The 18530-nt window shown below is 37.4% G+C and overlaps 1 protein-coding gene across 1 annotated transcript; it reads right to left on the reverse strand.

Moving 5' to 3' along the window:
- Positions 1-2851: 2851 nt before the first annotated feature.
- On the reverse strand, positions 2852-18021 carry LOC107863905. Its single transcript, XM_047409306.1, is given in 12 exon segments — positions 2852-3869; positions 4596-4705; positions 5483-5523; positions 5663-5731; positions 5909-6009; positions 7424-7579; positions 12818-12837; positions 14753-14934; positions 15859-16127; positions 16129-16332; positions 16605-16703; positions 17658-18021. Coding segments are annotated over 9 exon segments (1233 nt in total). The 5' UTR covers positions 17829-18021; the 3' UTR covers positions 2852-3869; positions 4596-4705; positions 5483-5523; positions 5663-5700.
- Between the last annotated feature and the right edge of the window lie 509 nt (positions 18022-18530).

Here is an 18530-nt window from a genome sequence, read left to right on the forward strand (position 1 = left end):
CACCAAAAGTCCTATGTCGATGTGAGACGTAGAGAACTAGAGTTTGAGTTTGATGATTAGGTATTTCTAAAAGTCTCCCCTATGAAAGGAGTTATGAGGTTAGGGAAGAAGGGAAAGCTCAATCCTCGTTACATAGGTTCATATCAAATTATGAGAAGGATTGATAGTGTTGCATATGAGTTAGATTTACCCAGAAACTTAGCTTCGGTCGATCCCATATTCCATGTGTCTATTCTTAAGAAATGTGTTAAGGATCATTCTCTTATCGTTCCTATTAAGGATATTGGTGTGAAAGATATCTTATCATATGAAGATGTGGCCATGGCGATCTTAGATAGACAAATTTGAAAGTTAAGAAGCTTGGAGATAGTTTCGATTAAAGTATTGTGGAAGAACCAAAAAGTAGAATAAGCTTCTTGGGAATCAAAAAGTCATACGTATGCTAGATATCCTATATTGTTTGAATCTTCGAACGACGTCATGGAAGGTATCAATCCAATCTTATTTGTTTTGTTTTATGTGTTTTTTTAAAAAGTGCTTAGTATGTCCTAATTCATGATTTGGGGACGAATAATCCCAAGGAGGGATAATGTAACACTCCGAGTGTTTTGACACATAAATAGAGCTAAGACTAAGCCCATGTAACTTCTAAATCGAGCATAGACTACTTTAGGATAGGTTCAAAAGAGTTGGGGATAATTTTAAACGAGAAAATAGGTCATGCGTTATAAGGGACACCCTGCGCGATAGCCCCGCACTGCAAGAGCTGCCTCGAGAGGCCACAGCCTCGCCCACATAAAGGGACCTACACCGCGAGGGGTGCAACTCGCGATGGGGTCACGATGCGAGGCTACCCCTACATAATGAGGGTCGTGCCGCGAGGCTGCCCCTATGTGATGGGGGTTGCGCTGCGAGGATGACCTTGTACGATGGGGGTCGCGCCGCCCCCCCAACCCCCAGTTTACCATCGGGATTTTGAAATTTTGGGTATTTTAAAGGGTATTTTGGTCCTTGTACACCTAAAATCGTCCCCGAATATCCACTACATTTTTTCTAAGTGGGATTCACCCTAAATTAATATCGGACCATCCTCCCATTCCTCTTTGAATCAAAAAGTGACCAGAATCAGTAGGAGAACCTCCAAAGTCAAGTTTGTTCAACTTGTCTCCGTAAAAAGGCATGTAGAACGACCAAAAAACTAGAGGTTTGAATCTATATTTTCTTAAACTCTTTTTAGTGTATAATTATGGGATTTCGTTTAACTTACAAGAACATGGTTTCATTCCACATTGATGCCGATACATTCCAAGTATTGACCATTCTCGGGCGGTTGCATTGTCTCATAATGTAGGTTCGGAGGCACAGCATGGTCCAACACAACAGTAGGATCTCTCGAAATATCAGAGTTGGTGAGTCGTCCATCTTTCGAAAAAGGCCTTTCTTTTAGACTTTCAGTTTCCTTCAGTTTTATGGTATAGTCGGTGCCTTGTCTCTGTCTAGACAGTTTATTCATTAGTAGAGGCTTCATAGATTGGGTTTGATAGATGTTTTGTTGTGACCTTGTTGATAGAGTTTGTTTATAAGATTCCCTAAACTTCATTATGTTTTTTTTCTGCATTTCATATGAATTATGTTATTGATAGAACGCTAAGGGGTTTTCCGGGCCTTCATGGTTCGAAATGTCCATTGCGATCAGGGTTTCAACTTAAATCGTGACAACAACAAAACAGTACTGTACAACAAAACAGTACTGTGTAATTATACCGTGGCAAATAAAAAGGTCGGTGTAATTACTAGGCTGATAATTACTACCCTAATAATTACACTAATTTCAATTACTAGGCGCCTTTCCAAACAAATCCTTCGTGTTTTCATTTTGAATGTAAGCCCTCGTGATTCTTCACCACTTTATTAATCACTACGCTACATCCTTGAGTATAGAATCGACCAAGTTAAATGTCCTAACAAATAATTACATTTAGTTTCATAGGGATTGTCAAATATATTAGTAGTGCTTCAAATGTGCCATGGGGTAGATTTTGCTATGCTTTTTTGAAAAGGAGAACTCATGTTTGACAAATACAACTCAAGTTTTTCACTTTAATCAGTTTATCCATTATATTGTAATTGTAGTGATGGAATTGTATGAGTGGGGCTTACTTTACATCGAATTCCAGTCACTTTTTGTCACATGATTTACTGCGTAGTTTACATAACAAGTAGGATTTTGTTGTTGCAGTGCACTTATTAGGCTCCCTTAATGATGCTATTAAATAATACCCACTACCAAGTATTATGATCAAAAGGATGAAATATGGTTGAATGATGACACCCTGTTTATGTGCTTTCTGTAAAGTGAGAAAAATTAGAGACCTAAAAGAGTACAGATTTACTTAAAACATTGAACAATAATACATTATACCTGATTCAATCTCAAAGATTATTCACAGTACCCGAAATCTTATCAGAAGGCAACCTCGCATTCCCAGCAATTGTGGCCTTGGAAAGAACTTTGACAGGATAAGAGTTGAGAGGCCCACATTTGATATCCACATACATTATTTCATTTTGAATATTTTTAAAAATTAAATAATTAATAAAACTTAGAAGCAAAAAAATTAAAATGAAAAAGATAAAAAGTTTGATGTTGAGTGGCATATCCTATAGCATCCAGCTCACCCAAATCTCACACCACGTGGCTCTCACATTGTCACGGTAAAAAATTGTTAAAAAGAGTTTTTAATAATGGCAGAAGTATATTTGAGCTCATAGTATAACAAGAGACAAACTTAGCCAATAAACCAAAGTAGTGGAGGTACTTTGACCCTTTTCCCGATGTACTATGCTAAAATGGAGAAACAGTGGTCATTAGCATTTTCAAACTTCTGATGGAATTTTCTTTTGATAAAGTTCATTCAGTAATATATACAATAATAAGCTGGGAATGAGAAAGTATACTTTTTAATCTTTAACACTAGAAGTGAAATAATTCAGAAAAATATGCTGTATGTAAAACTGCATGGAATGGAAACATGACGAACTCTAATCAACTTGCTGAACTGTTTTACTGATGAAGTCCTGATATCAAGAGAAAGGAGGGCGCAATCTGCCATTCTTAATGCTTCAACAGGCAACTGAAGTGGGAACTCTTTGTTATTTGTTGACTATAATGTTCTGAAAAGATGAAAATTACCGAGGAGCTAAAGGTGAACGATGTTCCTTGGAGCATCCGTCATCAAAATTCTGAGAGTAGCTGTAAGCATCATAGGTAAAACGGACAGAACTTCTTTGCCATGACAGAAGTCGCCTCCATTGTGACTTTAACCTCCAATATAACTGCTTAGCAATGTGAAGTCCTTTAAAACAATTCACGGGTGCTCTTCTTTCAACACCAGTCAATGTAACATCAGCGCTGCTGTGTGCAACTCTCCATCCGTGCCACTTCAACATTTGGTTCTTCTTTGAACCTCCCATCATCAAGATTTTTGACCTTCGCCTGCTTACCAATGTAGGAAAGTAGATATCTATTGGTTTTAGGGGACTTTGAAAATCACAAATTTAATGCAATGTGTAAAGAGGAATATAATATTTGTGCTTTTCAAGTGTATATATTCCATTTGTAGGCATCAGCTTCGTTAATATTGGGTGTCCTTTTCACATATGCAGTGAGTGGAGGTGGTTCTCTCTCATACCAAACGAGCCAGCTGTGTGTTGTTTCTTGTAGGTCCTGACCAACCATACAAACATCAAAAAGAACAAAGGGCCCTTCCGATTGATGTAACATCATTCTTTCGTACTGAAGCACTAATTAAGCATTAGAAGGAATCTTACCAATATATCCCATTTATTGCCCGTGATATTTTCTTTCCCTGAAATCATGACAGGAGCTTGTTATGATGTCAAGGGAATTTGGCTCACCTCAGCTCTTATGCGAAAAAAAAAAAAAAAAAGAGTTCTATCCGCCAACTCTTTCACAATGGACCATTGGATTGAAAGGACTAGCGTCCAAAAAGTAGAAGAAAGAGAGATCAAAAGGGGATACGCGTGTCATAGAATGCCTCGGCATCTTTCAATGCATCTCTCTTTGTTGTCCACTTCTCTCGCTATTTTAGCTTCCTTTATTGCTTTATTGACCTTTTTCTTATTCTTTTCTTTGTTCCTTTAACTCTTTAAGTGGAATAAGAGAAATATAATATATTTTAAAAAGCAACGAATGAAGAAGACATCCAACTTGAACCCTTTTACTTTCTAATATAATAAAGATGATCCTAGTTCAAGGAGTCAATTTAAAATGACTGTAATCCTATTGGACAAGGAAGCTTCACAAAGAATGGTTCTCTTGACACTTTGTGCATTCCATCTTAATCAAACAATGCAAGATACAACAGAAATACTTGCTGGCTAGGTTTTTGTCATGACTAATGGCCTATATGTCATCCAAATTCTTTCACAACTCTGGTCACCCCTTAAAAATGAAATTATGAAACGTAGGCTCTTCCATTCCATCAATTTGACCGCCTTACGAATAGCTGAAACTCCAAATAATGCACAAAACAAATAGTCATAATTAATACATTTAAGAAAGCAAGGCTTACCAGTTACACCTTCAAGAGAAAATATTGTCAAGCACTAGATGAACCAGATTCTACATCAGAACCACCAACATGACAAACATGGAGGCACCAAATTCTCTCAGCAACATCACCTGCAAGTGTTGAACAAAATCAGGCTTTGAATGAACGTAGTATCCTCCAAAGAGAAAGATATGGTCAGTCTAACATGAATAACCTAATGAGAAGACAAAGAGCAGAAACAACCAAACTTTATTACATGGTCTCTGAAAACAATATATCCATAGAGAAAGTATATAATGCCGGAAAGGTATCACCTACCAGTAGTTAACGAGAAACATTCTTTCACCTTAGTTATCTCAAGTAGAATGATGTCACGGACAAATCAGCCTTAATAGAAAGCTGCTGATAAATCCAGCTTTTAAACCAGTATTAGATAATGGTATTAATCTTATCCTAATGGCAGGAAACAACTGAGAATCCCCAGATCTAGAAGGCACGTAATCTTACCTACAGTTAGGTGTAACTGAAACAGGAAATGCTGTTTATGTCTGAAGTGTTTTATCTGCTAAAATTAACTATAACAACAATAAAAATTTGATTTTCAATCCACCCACCGGGATTCCAGGTTTCCTTTCAAAATTTGGTAATTACAAACTAAAAGAAATTACAGTAATAATAAAAATAGTTCCCTCAGGCCTAATAATAAAACTTGAACTTAGTAAAATTCCAGGCTACATGAAAGACATTAACTAAATGCTATGCAGAAAGGCCTTTAAGTAGTAGATAAAATATTCTGTGTCACATTTCAGTGAATAGTTTTGCAAGATATTGTCATGGCAATAAATGTATATATAATATTACTACAGAATGACATGAGAGAAGATGGGAAGAAATCATAGCAAACCCACATTCTCTATGCTCCTTCCTTTCCTTAGTACTGCTACAGGATCTGCACAAAAGAAAAGAGCAAGGAAGAATAATCAGCAAAATATAGCTCTTAGCCAAGATAAGAAGTTGATGTATAAGAAATTCAATATTCAAAAAACTGAAAAATAACTATGACCGAGGCATGTGACATGAAAGTGTACCTAGTTAATGAAGAGTCTCCTGTAACTTGACGGTCAAGCTATGTCAGATATTTTCTGAACAAATTTGACCTGCATTAATTAAACCAGCTATTTGTTGATATGCATTAATTAAACCAGCTATTTGTTGATAATCTGAAAAATAGTCTATAAGCTGACTGGTGTAAAAGGATTGATCACTTCACTGTCATGAGGAATCACAACAGAACAGGATAAGAATCTGAAAGGATAAGAATCTGAAAGGTATACCAGGAAGGAATTGCAAATGCTTCTAGGACTGGAGATAGTTCCCACAAGAGATATAGACGATTGTCTAAGAAAACGTCAAGGTACTCAATAATTACTTGTTCCTATTACAACAAAAAGAGAAAAAAATAAAGGACTATAAAACCATCAACAACAGGGAGGACAATATTGTAAGAATGTTCATAACATGGAAAATCGACAGTGAATGCAAACCGAATAAAAATGCACATTTTTCTTATAGTCTAACACAAGAGAGAGAGAGAGAGTCTAAGATCTAGAGCGAAATTTAGATACAGTGCATGTTAGAGCTATACAAGTTGAATATCTCAAGACATTCGCGCCTGGTTTTGGAATTTTGCAAACGATACTTGTACGGGGTATAGTTTCCACGAGATATATATAAGAAAAAATATAAAGTGAATAGATCAAAAAGGATATCAAAACTTTGCTCAAAAAGAGATTAAAGGAGGTATAATGTACATCTATCTGGAAATGTGTGACATGAAGACGAACCGGACAAATATGTAAACCTCGCCATACTTGGTGTATACACAATGATTGTTCAAGTATAGTAAAGTTGGATACATCATAGATTTGCTTTTTTGAACAGTATAAATTAGACGTTTCAGTTTTTCATTGTTCTCAAATGAATTTTATGTCTTAGACAATCATGTCCATGCATTAGAACTTTGTTTTCCTGCTATAGTGATTTATATTAAAAAGTAACAAGAAAAAATTCAGGTAATAGACAATGTAAAGAAAATGGACCTTGGAACTAACTTAACCCCAAAAGTTAGCTCACAAGGTGAGGATTATCCAAAGACCAGATGCTCAGACTATCCCAAAATGTTGCCGCACCCGTGTTGGATTCTCCAAAAATACACTACTTTTGGAGGATCCGACAGACAACCGTCAAAATTTTTAAAGAGTCCGAGAAACATAGAGACGAAGACAATTTAGGAAACAACTCGTTTCCTCAATGAATGTTTGAAAATCTAACACCTCCCCACCCCCGACCAGGAATGAACATCTAGAGCATGAAGAATATAACACACCCACCTAACATTGGGTAAAACAAGAAATAGAAATTGATATGGCTCCGATACCATGTAAAGAAAATAGAGTTTGAGCCTAACTCAATCCTAAAGCTAGGTCATGAGGTGATAATTCGCTAAAACCATATAAGGAAACAACTTATTTCCTCAACCAATCTGGGATAATCTAAAAAGACAGCAAGCTCGAACCTGTGACTTACAGGTCACATGAAGACAATTTTTTCCGTTGCTCCAAGGCTCCCCTTCCAATGTGGGATAATCCAACAAGCAAAATAAATTAGTAAAGAAAAATATAAACGATCTAACCTATATATCTAGATGATAAGATCTATACAGCCATGTAATCCACATAAGGCGTACAAATAATACTATCAATTTCAGTTAAACCATTGAAAGATTATTTCATAGGCTTAAGTGCAGCTCGTCCTATTAGATAATGAAGAACATTCCAACAAATAATTACCTTTGAGTTGATGATTTCCGCTCTACAACCTCTCTGTACCAAGTTATGCACCACATTGAATAGCCTTGAAGTAGTGACGAACCCATAAGAGGTCAACATCACACGGTCAATCAGAAAACTCCATCTATCCACTACACATCCTAGCAACAAGAGCTCCTGCAGAAGTTGGGTTTTAACAAGGAAAACTAGTCAAAAATTACTCCTCTCAAAGAAGATCAAGCTGCATATCAAGAAACTCCCATACTCTGAATAGCCCAACCAATCAACTTAATTACCTTTTAAGAAAATTTGCAGCAGCAATTAGTGTTGCAATTCAATTTGAATAGATTATTTTTAGATATCAAAGAAAACAATCCCATTTACCACAATAGGTTTTACAGAACACTGCTTGAATAACAGATGTATGTGCATATACTAGAAAAGAACAAAACGAACTGATGCAACTTCTGCATCAAGGAAATTGCGGTGTAGCCGCAGAGTTTGAGATAGCATACATCAATCAATCAAGTAACCTGCAATCCCAAACTAGCTAGGATTACGAATTTAGTATATCCACTCAACTCTATTTGCCACCAATTAACTCCACTATTAGCTAATTCTTTTGATTGAATTGAGACTCTAAAATCTCATCATTATCCCTGCACCGGCATACAATTCTCTAACCAAACTATAAAAAAACTCCTAACAATCAGCACCAACTAGTTAGTATTGTTTATATTAAGACTCATTTTTCTATATGTAAGAATTGTAATCTTTGAAGAAATTTCCCTCCATGTGATTTAGGTTTAGAATAGCTTATGAACCAGGAAAAGAATAAACAAAAAGACCTAGAATGACTACCCCCTTCATCTCAATTCATCTTACACTCTTTTCGTTTTTGAATGTCCCAAATTGTTTCAAACCATTCCACTAATAATATTGTTCTATATACTTTCACAACTTTCATCAATCCAAATTCATTTTAACTTTGCAGATTTAAAATTTTGATATGATGTTTCCTTTATTAAACCAACTTTTCAATCACCATTAATAGGCTTTTCTACTACCACTGGTACAATACACATGTTGAATTAGTATCTCAAATTTTGTTCTCAACTAAACACCATCATACAAGTAGACGCAGAGTATTAATAAATCAGTTTTGTAAGTATTGTGCAAGTGTTAAAAGAAAACTTCAAGCTTGATGATGGCAATTAGAACTTACCAATCTTCTTTAATTCATGATAAAGAAATAAACTCCCTTTTTCATGATAACTGTGGTGTCCTGGCCAGCTTTCGCACACCTAGACTAAATCCACGAGATACCTGTCACCTCCCACCAATAACAGATATCAGGTAACTCTGTCTACTAATGCTAGGATAGGTGGGAAGAATCACCTAGTGTTTTTGTCTCTGCTGGGAATTGAACTTGAGACCTCAGGTCCCCAACCCACTTCATTGACCACTGGGTCACAACCCTGGATGCAAGACACCTCTCATTTTTTGTCTCGAGGCTCCCCAAAAAAGGAATTTTTGATTGCACTTCCACTATATCAACTGCACTTGAACATTTAGATAATCATAGCGATAATATCTATGCCCATGGCTCTTACATACATTTTCACCTACTATGGCATCTTAGATGTCACAATTAAGTGTAAGGAACCTTTCTTTTTCTTTTCCTTGATATGTTTTTCAAATAGAGTCAAGATCTATCCTTAATGCTGACAGTTAAGGAAAACCATCCTTAATGTTGGAACTCACCGTTCCCTTGAAATTACCTATTACTTGCAAGGGGATACCAGAGAAATTACGCATTACTTGCCAGGTAATACCAGAATCAATTATAATAGTATTTTGTTTTAGTATTGTTCTGCTACTATATGTTGTTTTTGTTATTATCAGTTGTTTCTTGTACTTCCATTGCTTCCTTTTCTAGATTGTTTTGTCTTGAGCCGAGGGTCCAACTGAATCAGTCTCTCTATCTCTGAGGTAGAGGCAAGGTGTGCGTACACTTACCCTTCCTGAACCCCACTTTGTGGACTACACAAGGTATGTTGTTGTAATTTCAAAAAAGACCATAGACACATTAATGATCATCAAACAAGATATCTTTTGGGGATTCCAAGAGAGCAAGGATGATAACATCATCAATAAATATCAAGATTCAAGTGATAAATTAAAATTGCTAACCAAATAACCTATTCCTTACCTTTCATTCGCTTGACTGTTCAAAATAATTTGTGGCTAATCTTAGATCCACAAATGAGGTAGTACAATTGTAGGCCTTAAAGAAAAGAACCGGTTTTACTTGGTGGATTGAGTTGCCCAGTACGGTAAACAAAAGCCTACATAGCAACTCCAATGCTATACCTTAAACCACTCCGCAATCTCTTTTATATAAGTAATGATTATGACCCAAAAACTGAGTTAAATAGTGAGTCAATCATGTAAAATTACTATACGACCAACTTATTCTAACTAGAAAAGAAAATTTGCATTCCCTTTTTTTTTAATATCCTTGAACTAGTGGGAGGTACCAGATACCGAATGGAATAGTCAACGTGTGAAAACTGGTCCAGACAACACCGTCACAACAACAACAACATACCCAGTATATTCCCACCTAGTGGTACGTCTGGGGAGGGTAGAATGTACGCAATGCATGCCACTTCCTCAAAGGTAAGCTAGAGAGGCTGTTTTCGATAGACCCCCGGTTCGAGACCAAACATAGACAAAGACATAATATAAGAGAAAGAAATAAAAGGTAGTAACAAAACAACAAACAGTAGTAGAAACAAGATCATCACCAAATAATACCACCAACAATCTACCCGAAACGACAAACAACATTCAAAAACTCCAAGAACAAGATACTACCTGTGAAAACTACTAGCCCCTATCCTACTGACCTTTTACCTAATACGCGTCCTCCACATCTTCCTATCTAAAGTCATGTCCTCGGTAAGATGTAACTGCTCCATGTCATGTCTAAGCATCTCCCTTCAATATTCACACTACCTCGCCTGAATCCATCCATACCTAACCTCTTGCACCTCCGCATTGGGACATCCGTGCCCCTCCTCATCACATGCCTCAACCATCTGAACCTTGCTTCACGCATCTTGTCTTCTACTGAAGTCACACCACTTTGTCACATATAACCTCATTTCTAATCCTATCCATCCTAATAAACTCAATGAGAACCTCACCCACCAATACTTCGCAGTCTTCATCACGACTCTTATGATTCCCTAACCTTGGCTAGCCTATATAACTTCTTATCCCCGCTTTGTTGCTCTAATTTAGCATACAAGCTTTCGAATGTTGTTGTTTTAGCCGTCGTAACAGCTAACTTAGCCTTCTTCCTAGCCACTTTATGCTTTTCTCTATTACTCTGTTTTTCCTCCTCGCTCGTACTTTCCACCAACTTCATGTAAGCCCTCCATTCCACCACCATTCCCCTTGACGACTGTCGGACCGACCTCTCGAGACACCCAACACCTCTCTAGCCATTTCCCTACTGCAACTGATCGTCTTATCCCACATACTTATTAGCATCCCTATTACTCCCCAAGCCCCCATATCAATCAACTTCTCGCCAATCTCTAGGACAATGGCCATAGTCAAGCTACCCCATTTGATCCTAGGACGATCATCCATTGCCCTCTTCTTCTCGTCTTTTTGATCTCCAAATCCATCCCTAAAAGCTTATGTTGGGTCGAAAGATTCTCACTTGCGATAACCTTACAGTTTTTACAAAGACCTTTATCCTCTGCCCTAAGTAGCAAAAAGTTAATTCAAGTCTTGACCACCGAATTACGGAAGGTAACCAAGTGCTCCTTCTTAGGAAAGCTAGAGTTCAATGTCCTCAATCCAAAGGCTCTAGCAAAATCTAAAAGTGAAGCTACTGCTTCATCCATCTCCCAAAAACCAAAGCCTCCACGCACATCTTGGTAACCCCTCAGTGATGACCCGATGTGTCCACTGAAATCTCCTCCAAAAAATTGCTTCCTAGTGTTCGTCACACCTCTCGCCACCTCATGCAAAACCTCCTAAAAGCTCTTTTTTTCCTTTTCTTCCAAATCCGCTTGCATTGCATCGGCACTAGTTATGTTCCAAGACTTTAATGACCAACTTAATCGACATCAACCTATCATTGACCCTCCTAACCTCTACCACTTGCTCCTTAAGCTCTTCATCTGAGATTCCTACATCATTCCTATTCCTCACACTTACTCCAAACCACAACTTATACCCATCCACATCTCGCGCCTTAGAACCTATCCATTTGGTCTCTTGAATGCAAGCTATACTAATCTTCCACTTTTTTAGAATCTTCACTAGTTCTACGGATTTTCCTTATAAAGTTCCTATGTTCTAGGACCCCACTCTCAACCTAGAGGCCTCTTCACCCACTTACCTCCCCCCCCCCCCACCCCCAACCCTGATCCCAACGTCGATCCTAAACCCGAACCCAATTTGATACGATCCAAAATACGAAAACGAGAGCCAAGTAAAGAAAATTGAAAGATAACAAGGAAAACGATGAAAGATAGATACAAGAAGCAGAAAAGTAAGCAAACCAAAGGTATATTAAACCAATGATCCTCAAACAATATTCTATAACGAGCACCTAACTCCTACGAAGGCCGAAAGAGGGCTTGAATCCACCAACGTTTCCAAACAAGTTAATAAGCTCCCTACAAGCTCAATAAACACTTTCAAGTGTAAACTCATCCAAATTCATCCAAGTCTAAGAAAAGAAGAAACCTAGTTATTTATAGCCATGGAATGTTTATTACAAAATGGGCCCAAAAGTCACCCTAAAAGCCAAATGAACGCAAAAGTGACCCTAAATGCCAAATGGGTCCAAAAGTGACCCAAAGTGCCAAATACCCAATGAAAGATACTCCTCCATCGCCCATCCTCATCATGGTGGATCGTAAAAATCCTCTTCATCTCTAAAACATCACCAATTACCTTGAGTTAGAATCTTTGGGGTAATTCGACATGGATCATCATCTCCTTCTTGAGGAGAATTTGTCCTCAAATTCAAGAAAACATCATTGTCAAGATCAAGATCCTCGGTGAACTCCTTAGAATTGGGAGGGTTCATAACTCTCTTAACCAAAAAAAGTGGAATGCTAACCTCTCTTTCTTGAGGCAAAACCTTTTCAATAGGCACTTTGTTGGCAAGCATATTTGAGATGGTGACATCCCCATCACATGGATCTTCTACACCCTCCGCATTCTCATCAAAACTATCAACCCCTTTTGCTCCACCTCTTTATTGTAGTAGGGTTCACCTTCCCGAAGTATAATTGCTCTTCTAGTTAGACGCTCACTTATTCGGTGACCCCATCCTTGACATGTAAAGCATTGGGTACCCTTAAGAATTAAGATTAGGATTACCTCTTTCTCGAGGGAGATACCTTGGAGCATTCTTCTAAAAAGACCTCTTGATCTTGGAGCCCTAAGCGCATGTTGATCACACTTGATTTCTCGCTTTGGGATTGATATATTTCTCCGTCTTGATAGCTTGCTCAACATCAATAGCCGCTTCTAAGAGATCATCCATCCGGGCAAACTTTATATTGACATCTGGAGGCAATTTCTAGATTCAACCCCACTTTGAACCGGCTCTTGGTGTGCTCGTCATCCCCGTTGTAATCAAGCTTCAAGAGTAGGTTTTGGAATTCATTATACTACGCTTCAACACTCTTGTCTTCTTGCCTCAAATTGTACAACTTGGCAAGCAACCCTTGTCTATTCCTCTCCAGAACATATTTGGTTCTCATAAGGGCCTTTATTACTCCCCATGATGAATAATAATCTCCATGAAGAGCCTCTTGCATTCTCTTAGCCTATTCCTGCCAAGTCAATGCATATCCTTCAAATTGAGCAATGGCATAGGTTTTCTTCTTAACATCGGGCAAATCATTAGCTTGAAAGATCCTATCACATTGCGACTCCCGTTTGAGGTATCCATCGAGATCACTGCCTCTTTGAAAACTAGGACGAGTGACCTTGATAGAGTTGAGGCCCATGTCATGACCTCCATATCCACCTTGGTCCCTTGGACCATTTCCTCGAGCACCATACCCATAACCTCCTTCTACGTGTCCCTCAAACTCCTCTTGAACTCCTACGGCCTGAGTGGTAAGGTGGGTTTGGGTTTCGTGGTCTTTGGTAATGTGTACTTGGACTTGTGGCAATTGATAAGGTATGTAGTAGGGTAGGTTGAGACCTTATAAGTTCAATCCTTGTGGCATTTGATAGTTTTGAACTTGGTTGTTTATTTTTTTTAAAATTAGTTTAGAACTTGGTTTTGCGATGTTTGATTGGGTGAAGCGAGAATATGTGGAGCGTGCAAGGGGAGAGGGCGTTTGTTGTTAGGGTGGAGGGTTAAATTGTAGTGGTTGGGCTACATTTCATGGAGTTTGGTCAGTAGTAGTAATAGGTAAGGGCTATTTATTACAAAATGGTCAGTAGTAGTAGTAGTAGTAGTATTAGTAGGTAAGGGCTATTTATTACATTTCATGGAGGAAACTTAGCTATTTATAGTCATCGGCAATTTATTACAAAATGGGCCCAAAAGTGACTATAAATGCCAAATGAGCCCAAAAGTGACCCAAAGTGACAAATACCTAAAGAAAGAGACTCCTTAATCGCTCATCCTCATCATGGTGGATCACAAACTCCTCTTCATCTCTAAAGCATCACCAATTACCTTGAGTTAGAATCTTTGGGGTAATTTGGCATGCATCACGATCTCGATCCCAACCTCGCCCCAAACCCGATCTCGATCCCAACCTCCCTCCCGAACCTGATCCTGCCCGATGAGATGACCATAGTCTACCATTATCCACCAAAGCCACTTAAAAAATGATCAAGCAAATCAAGGAAAACTAGTTAAACCAACTAACCAGCAACTCAACTACAAATATTGATAAATGTAAACATGGTGGAGTGAAAATACACTAGGTCAACAGGGGAATCTAGTAAAGACCAACAATAATCAAGAATAGAACAAAATATCTACTAGACTATAAGCAAGGGAAACGATGGGGAAAGACACAATACGATAGAATACACTACCAAGTATACTAAAGAGGACCCTAACACAAGATTTGAACTATATAGCACCCTAACACAAGAAGCTTAGCAAGCTGAGAAAATAAATAATAAGGGGCAGAAATCACCGGGATTAGGTTAGGAGAAACGAGGGACAGATTTCTTGATTGTTGGATTCCAGCAAAATTTTGGAGCTGAAATTGAAATAAAAGCATTTTCAAAAAAGAAGATTTGAAGCAGAGAATCTTTGACTTACAACTATTTCGCACAAACTATCTTCGAGTTGAGATGATATATCCATCCGCTGAAACACTTGAATCCATTGGCTCTTCGGGGCAGAAAACAGCAGGCTGGCACCTGAGACCAGTCTAATAGTTCTCTTGTCAAGCAAATATGAGAGGCTTCTTGATTTCCAAGAATTCCAGACAGCAGAACCGATTCGTCTTTCTTCAGTCCTTGGGGCATTAACAAGAAAAGACTTCATTTTCTGCTGCATTACAAATGAGGTATGTTTATACTTTACTCATGCAAGAAGAAAGTAAAAGTACGTATAAGTGATCAATACAAGAAATCATATTCTGTCACAATGCAATAATCAAGCTTATTAAATACTTGTGCCGCTCCACCATTTACAACTTAGGAGTTTTTATCTTAAACCTCTACATCCAATTTTAGAGAAGCAGCATTAAAATGTGATCATCTTAGAAGTCGTGATATATTGATAGACAGCTTATTGAATTTAAATTATCATTGTCGAGTTACTATTACAAAGGTACTGCAGATAATTGTGAATGCAGATGCCAGTGGACTAAGCATTTCTTGTTTATATGATGCAAGCAACATGCTCCTTTTCATGACAAGTGGTAAGGTGCAGAATGGTTTTTTATGTTACTTTAAAGGCTTTGAGGTTTGAAAATTGTTATATTTTAAGAAAGAAATCCCAAACAAGACAAGAAAACAAGATAAGAAACTACTTCAACCCTTGCCATGATGCAGAAGAAGCTCACACATTCTGCTTTTAATTTCTTTGAAAACACACATAAGCTTATGGAATTCAAGAAACTGACACAGTAAATGCCAATCTGAAAATGGTCTTCATGTCAGTTAAATAGACAGATTGTCTACATCATTTACGTGACTTTCCAAATAACACAGACTCAGAAAAATAAGAAAGTACCCCAGCGCATGCCATAATCTGGAAGAAACTCCGACATTCAGCTTTTAAGTTATTTTGGAAGACATACATGCTAATGAAATTCATAAAGCTGCTAAACTTTTTTTTTCTCATGCAAGTGAATTCATAAAGCTGATACACTATATGCAGACCTGAAAAATGGCCTTCATGTTCGTTAAATAGATAGAGTACCTACATCACTTACATGAAATTAGTTGTCTGATTCACTTTTACAGTTAAGGCATCGTCATCTTCCCTCACATACAAATCTCTTAAGCCACTAGACAAAATATCCAAGCCTGTCTCTGCTGAAGATATCAATGAAACTGATTGTTGCCTCCTCTCAAGCGCTTGTGCAGTGAAGAGAGAAAGCGGACACCTGATTGAATCATCAGCTTGTCCACTTGGAGAAGAATTTGGCGATGAGTTTAGAGATTCCTCCCTTAAAAAAAAATTTCTCATTATTGACAGGGTTTTTAGATGTATTAAACATTAAAGTTTCAAATATTTCATTGAGGGATCGACTATCTGTCTTCGGGTGCATGTGATAATCCATCTCAACATTTGCAGTCAGTAAAGCTTTGAGGTGTTCATCCCTCAGAGGGAAGACGCTGATGAGATGTTCTAGCATGAATTCACTCACTTTGCAAAGGACCTTCGAGGAAAAATGTGCTAGACCCTGTTCAAAATATTAACAGAAAGGGAACCTTTCCTCTTTTCAGAACTATTTAAGTTGCAATAGGAAACGAACAATCCGGTAGAAGAAGTTAGAGATACAGAAAGTACAAAAAAACAAACTAATAATAGTCTTCTTCTTTTTCTTCTTCTTATATAATCCATATGTTCATGAATGTGAATCCACTTTCATCTTTCTACGGAAGCAATCTTCTCATTTACGATCAAAACCTAGCTGATAAATAATTTGTCGAGGACATGTAACAAATCGACTACCTGGGGGAAATATGGATTAGAGATCACTCCACATAAAGCTGCATCAAGCTCCTCCAAAGAGTCTCTGTAGTCGTCTGAGCTACTTAGGTCTCTCATCACCTATATGCAGAGGCAGAATAAGCCACAGTTTATCTACAACATGTTTTCCAAGAGGGTTTATGGAAGCAAGGAAAACATATACATCTCAATGGACAACCTAAAGCATCAACATTTTCCACTAAAGTAGCAACATTAAGCAGTCGTAACAGAGGATCAACCAGAGCATAAAACAAACACATCTGTAATTTTCAAGAAAACAAACTGCATTGATTAATTGTCTCCACCCTTCTTTCCCAACTGCAATTGAGACAGTTATACTTGAAAATAAAACAGCTTAAGGAAGATCCAAGCGCTATGTTAACTAGTGATAACGACTGATGGGAGAACTGGAATCAAGCAATCAACCAACTACACCTTAATCTCAAACTAGTTGATGCATGTGGTAGAGTCGGAACTTTCATTAAGGAGGTTCAAAATTTGAAAATGCAAATACACAAAGATGCCAAAGGGAATTCAATATCTACTATGCATAGATAACACATAAATAATGTAATTTTTCGTCAAACAGGGTCCAATCCCCTTGACCCTACCTGGCTCCACCCCTAGTTGGGACCAACTATACATGCATGCTCTCTATCAACAGCTTAGAACCAAAAAATGGGCTTTACAAAAAGCAAAGCTGAAAGGAGAATACAATTACTGTCTAAATCTGTAGATTCCTTATAATATGATAAAAGAGTAGCAAATAAGGGTACAACAGCTGGTGGCAGAGCAAGCATTTTCATTAAGAGGCTCAGAATATAAAGATGTAAACACACGAAGAAATTAAAAGAATTCAACATATACACATATATACACACACGCACACATACTTTTGACCTTATATATACACTGTATTTTTTTGAAGAAGGGGTTCAAGAATTCAGCACACATATTAAAAGCAATTTACACACAATTTTAGCAACAATATTTAAGAGTTTGTTAATTTTGATTAAAGAGAGAAGAGGGACTGACGTGTTCAAGAAAGAGAGCCAACTGAAGCGCATTCTTAATGTTTTGGGAATCCCAGTGGGCAAGACGACCAGATGATTGATGCCCAGAAGCAAGAATGGTCATATCTATGAACCCTTTTACCATTTTCACCAAATCTTCCAGAGATGCATCTGGGTATGACCAACTCCCCATCTTCCAAACGACTCTCACTCCTTTCCCCGCCTTAACGAAACCAAGGGAAATTCTTCTTCTTTTTATTTTTTCTCAAAATAAAACAAACATTACACGTGCTCAGTCCCCCAATTAATGTCAATTGATTTTATATTATTAAAAAAACAAAAAACAACCTGATCCACTAAGGGATCGTTTGGTAGAATGTCTCAGTAGGTGTATGGCCTGCTTGGGTGTTTGAAAATCTAAATTTTTTGAAGTAGAAGTTTGAAATTATGTTTAGTCATAAATATAGATTGAAGTTATTTTTTGTTTTTTGTGAGAGAAGTAAAAGTTTCCAAATACAATTTTTGAAATTTTTATGGTCAAATACTACAATTTTTACTAAATTGATATAATTTTTGAGAAAAAAATATTCTCATGATCAAACACCCTCTAATAATAGTGCAAAATATGATGTATTAGTATGCTAATATTAGTGATGTTTGCATTAATTATGCTGAAATTTCTCTTATGCAGTATTTGATTTAGTTATGCAGATTTTAACACCAAATAGAGCTAGTAGTTAAACACTGATTGAAAAGTGTACCAAATATAACAATAACAACAACAAATTCAGTGTATTTTCACACAGTGGGGTCTGGGGAGGGTAAAATATACGTAGTCCATACCACTACCTCCGGAGAGATAGCAAAACTGTTTCCGATAGACCTCCGGCTCAGG

The sequence above is a fragment of the Capsicum annuum genome, chromosome 3 (genome assembly GCF_002878395.1).
Source record: "Capsicum annuum cultivar UCD-10X-F1 chromosome 3, UCD10Xv1.1, whole genome shotgun sequence".
Lineage (NCBI taxonomy): Eukaryota > Viridiplantae > Streptophyta > Magnoliopsida > Solanales > Solanaceae > Capsicum > Capsicum annuum.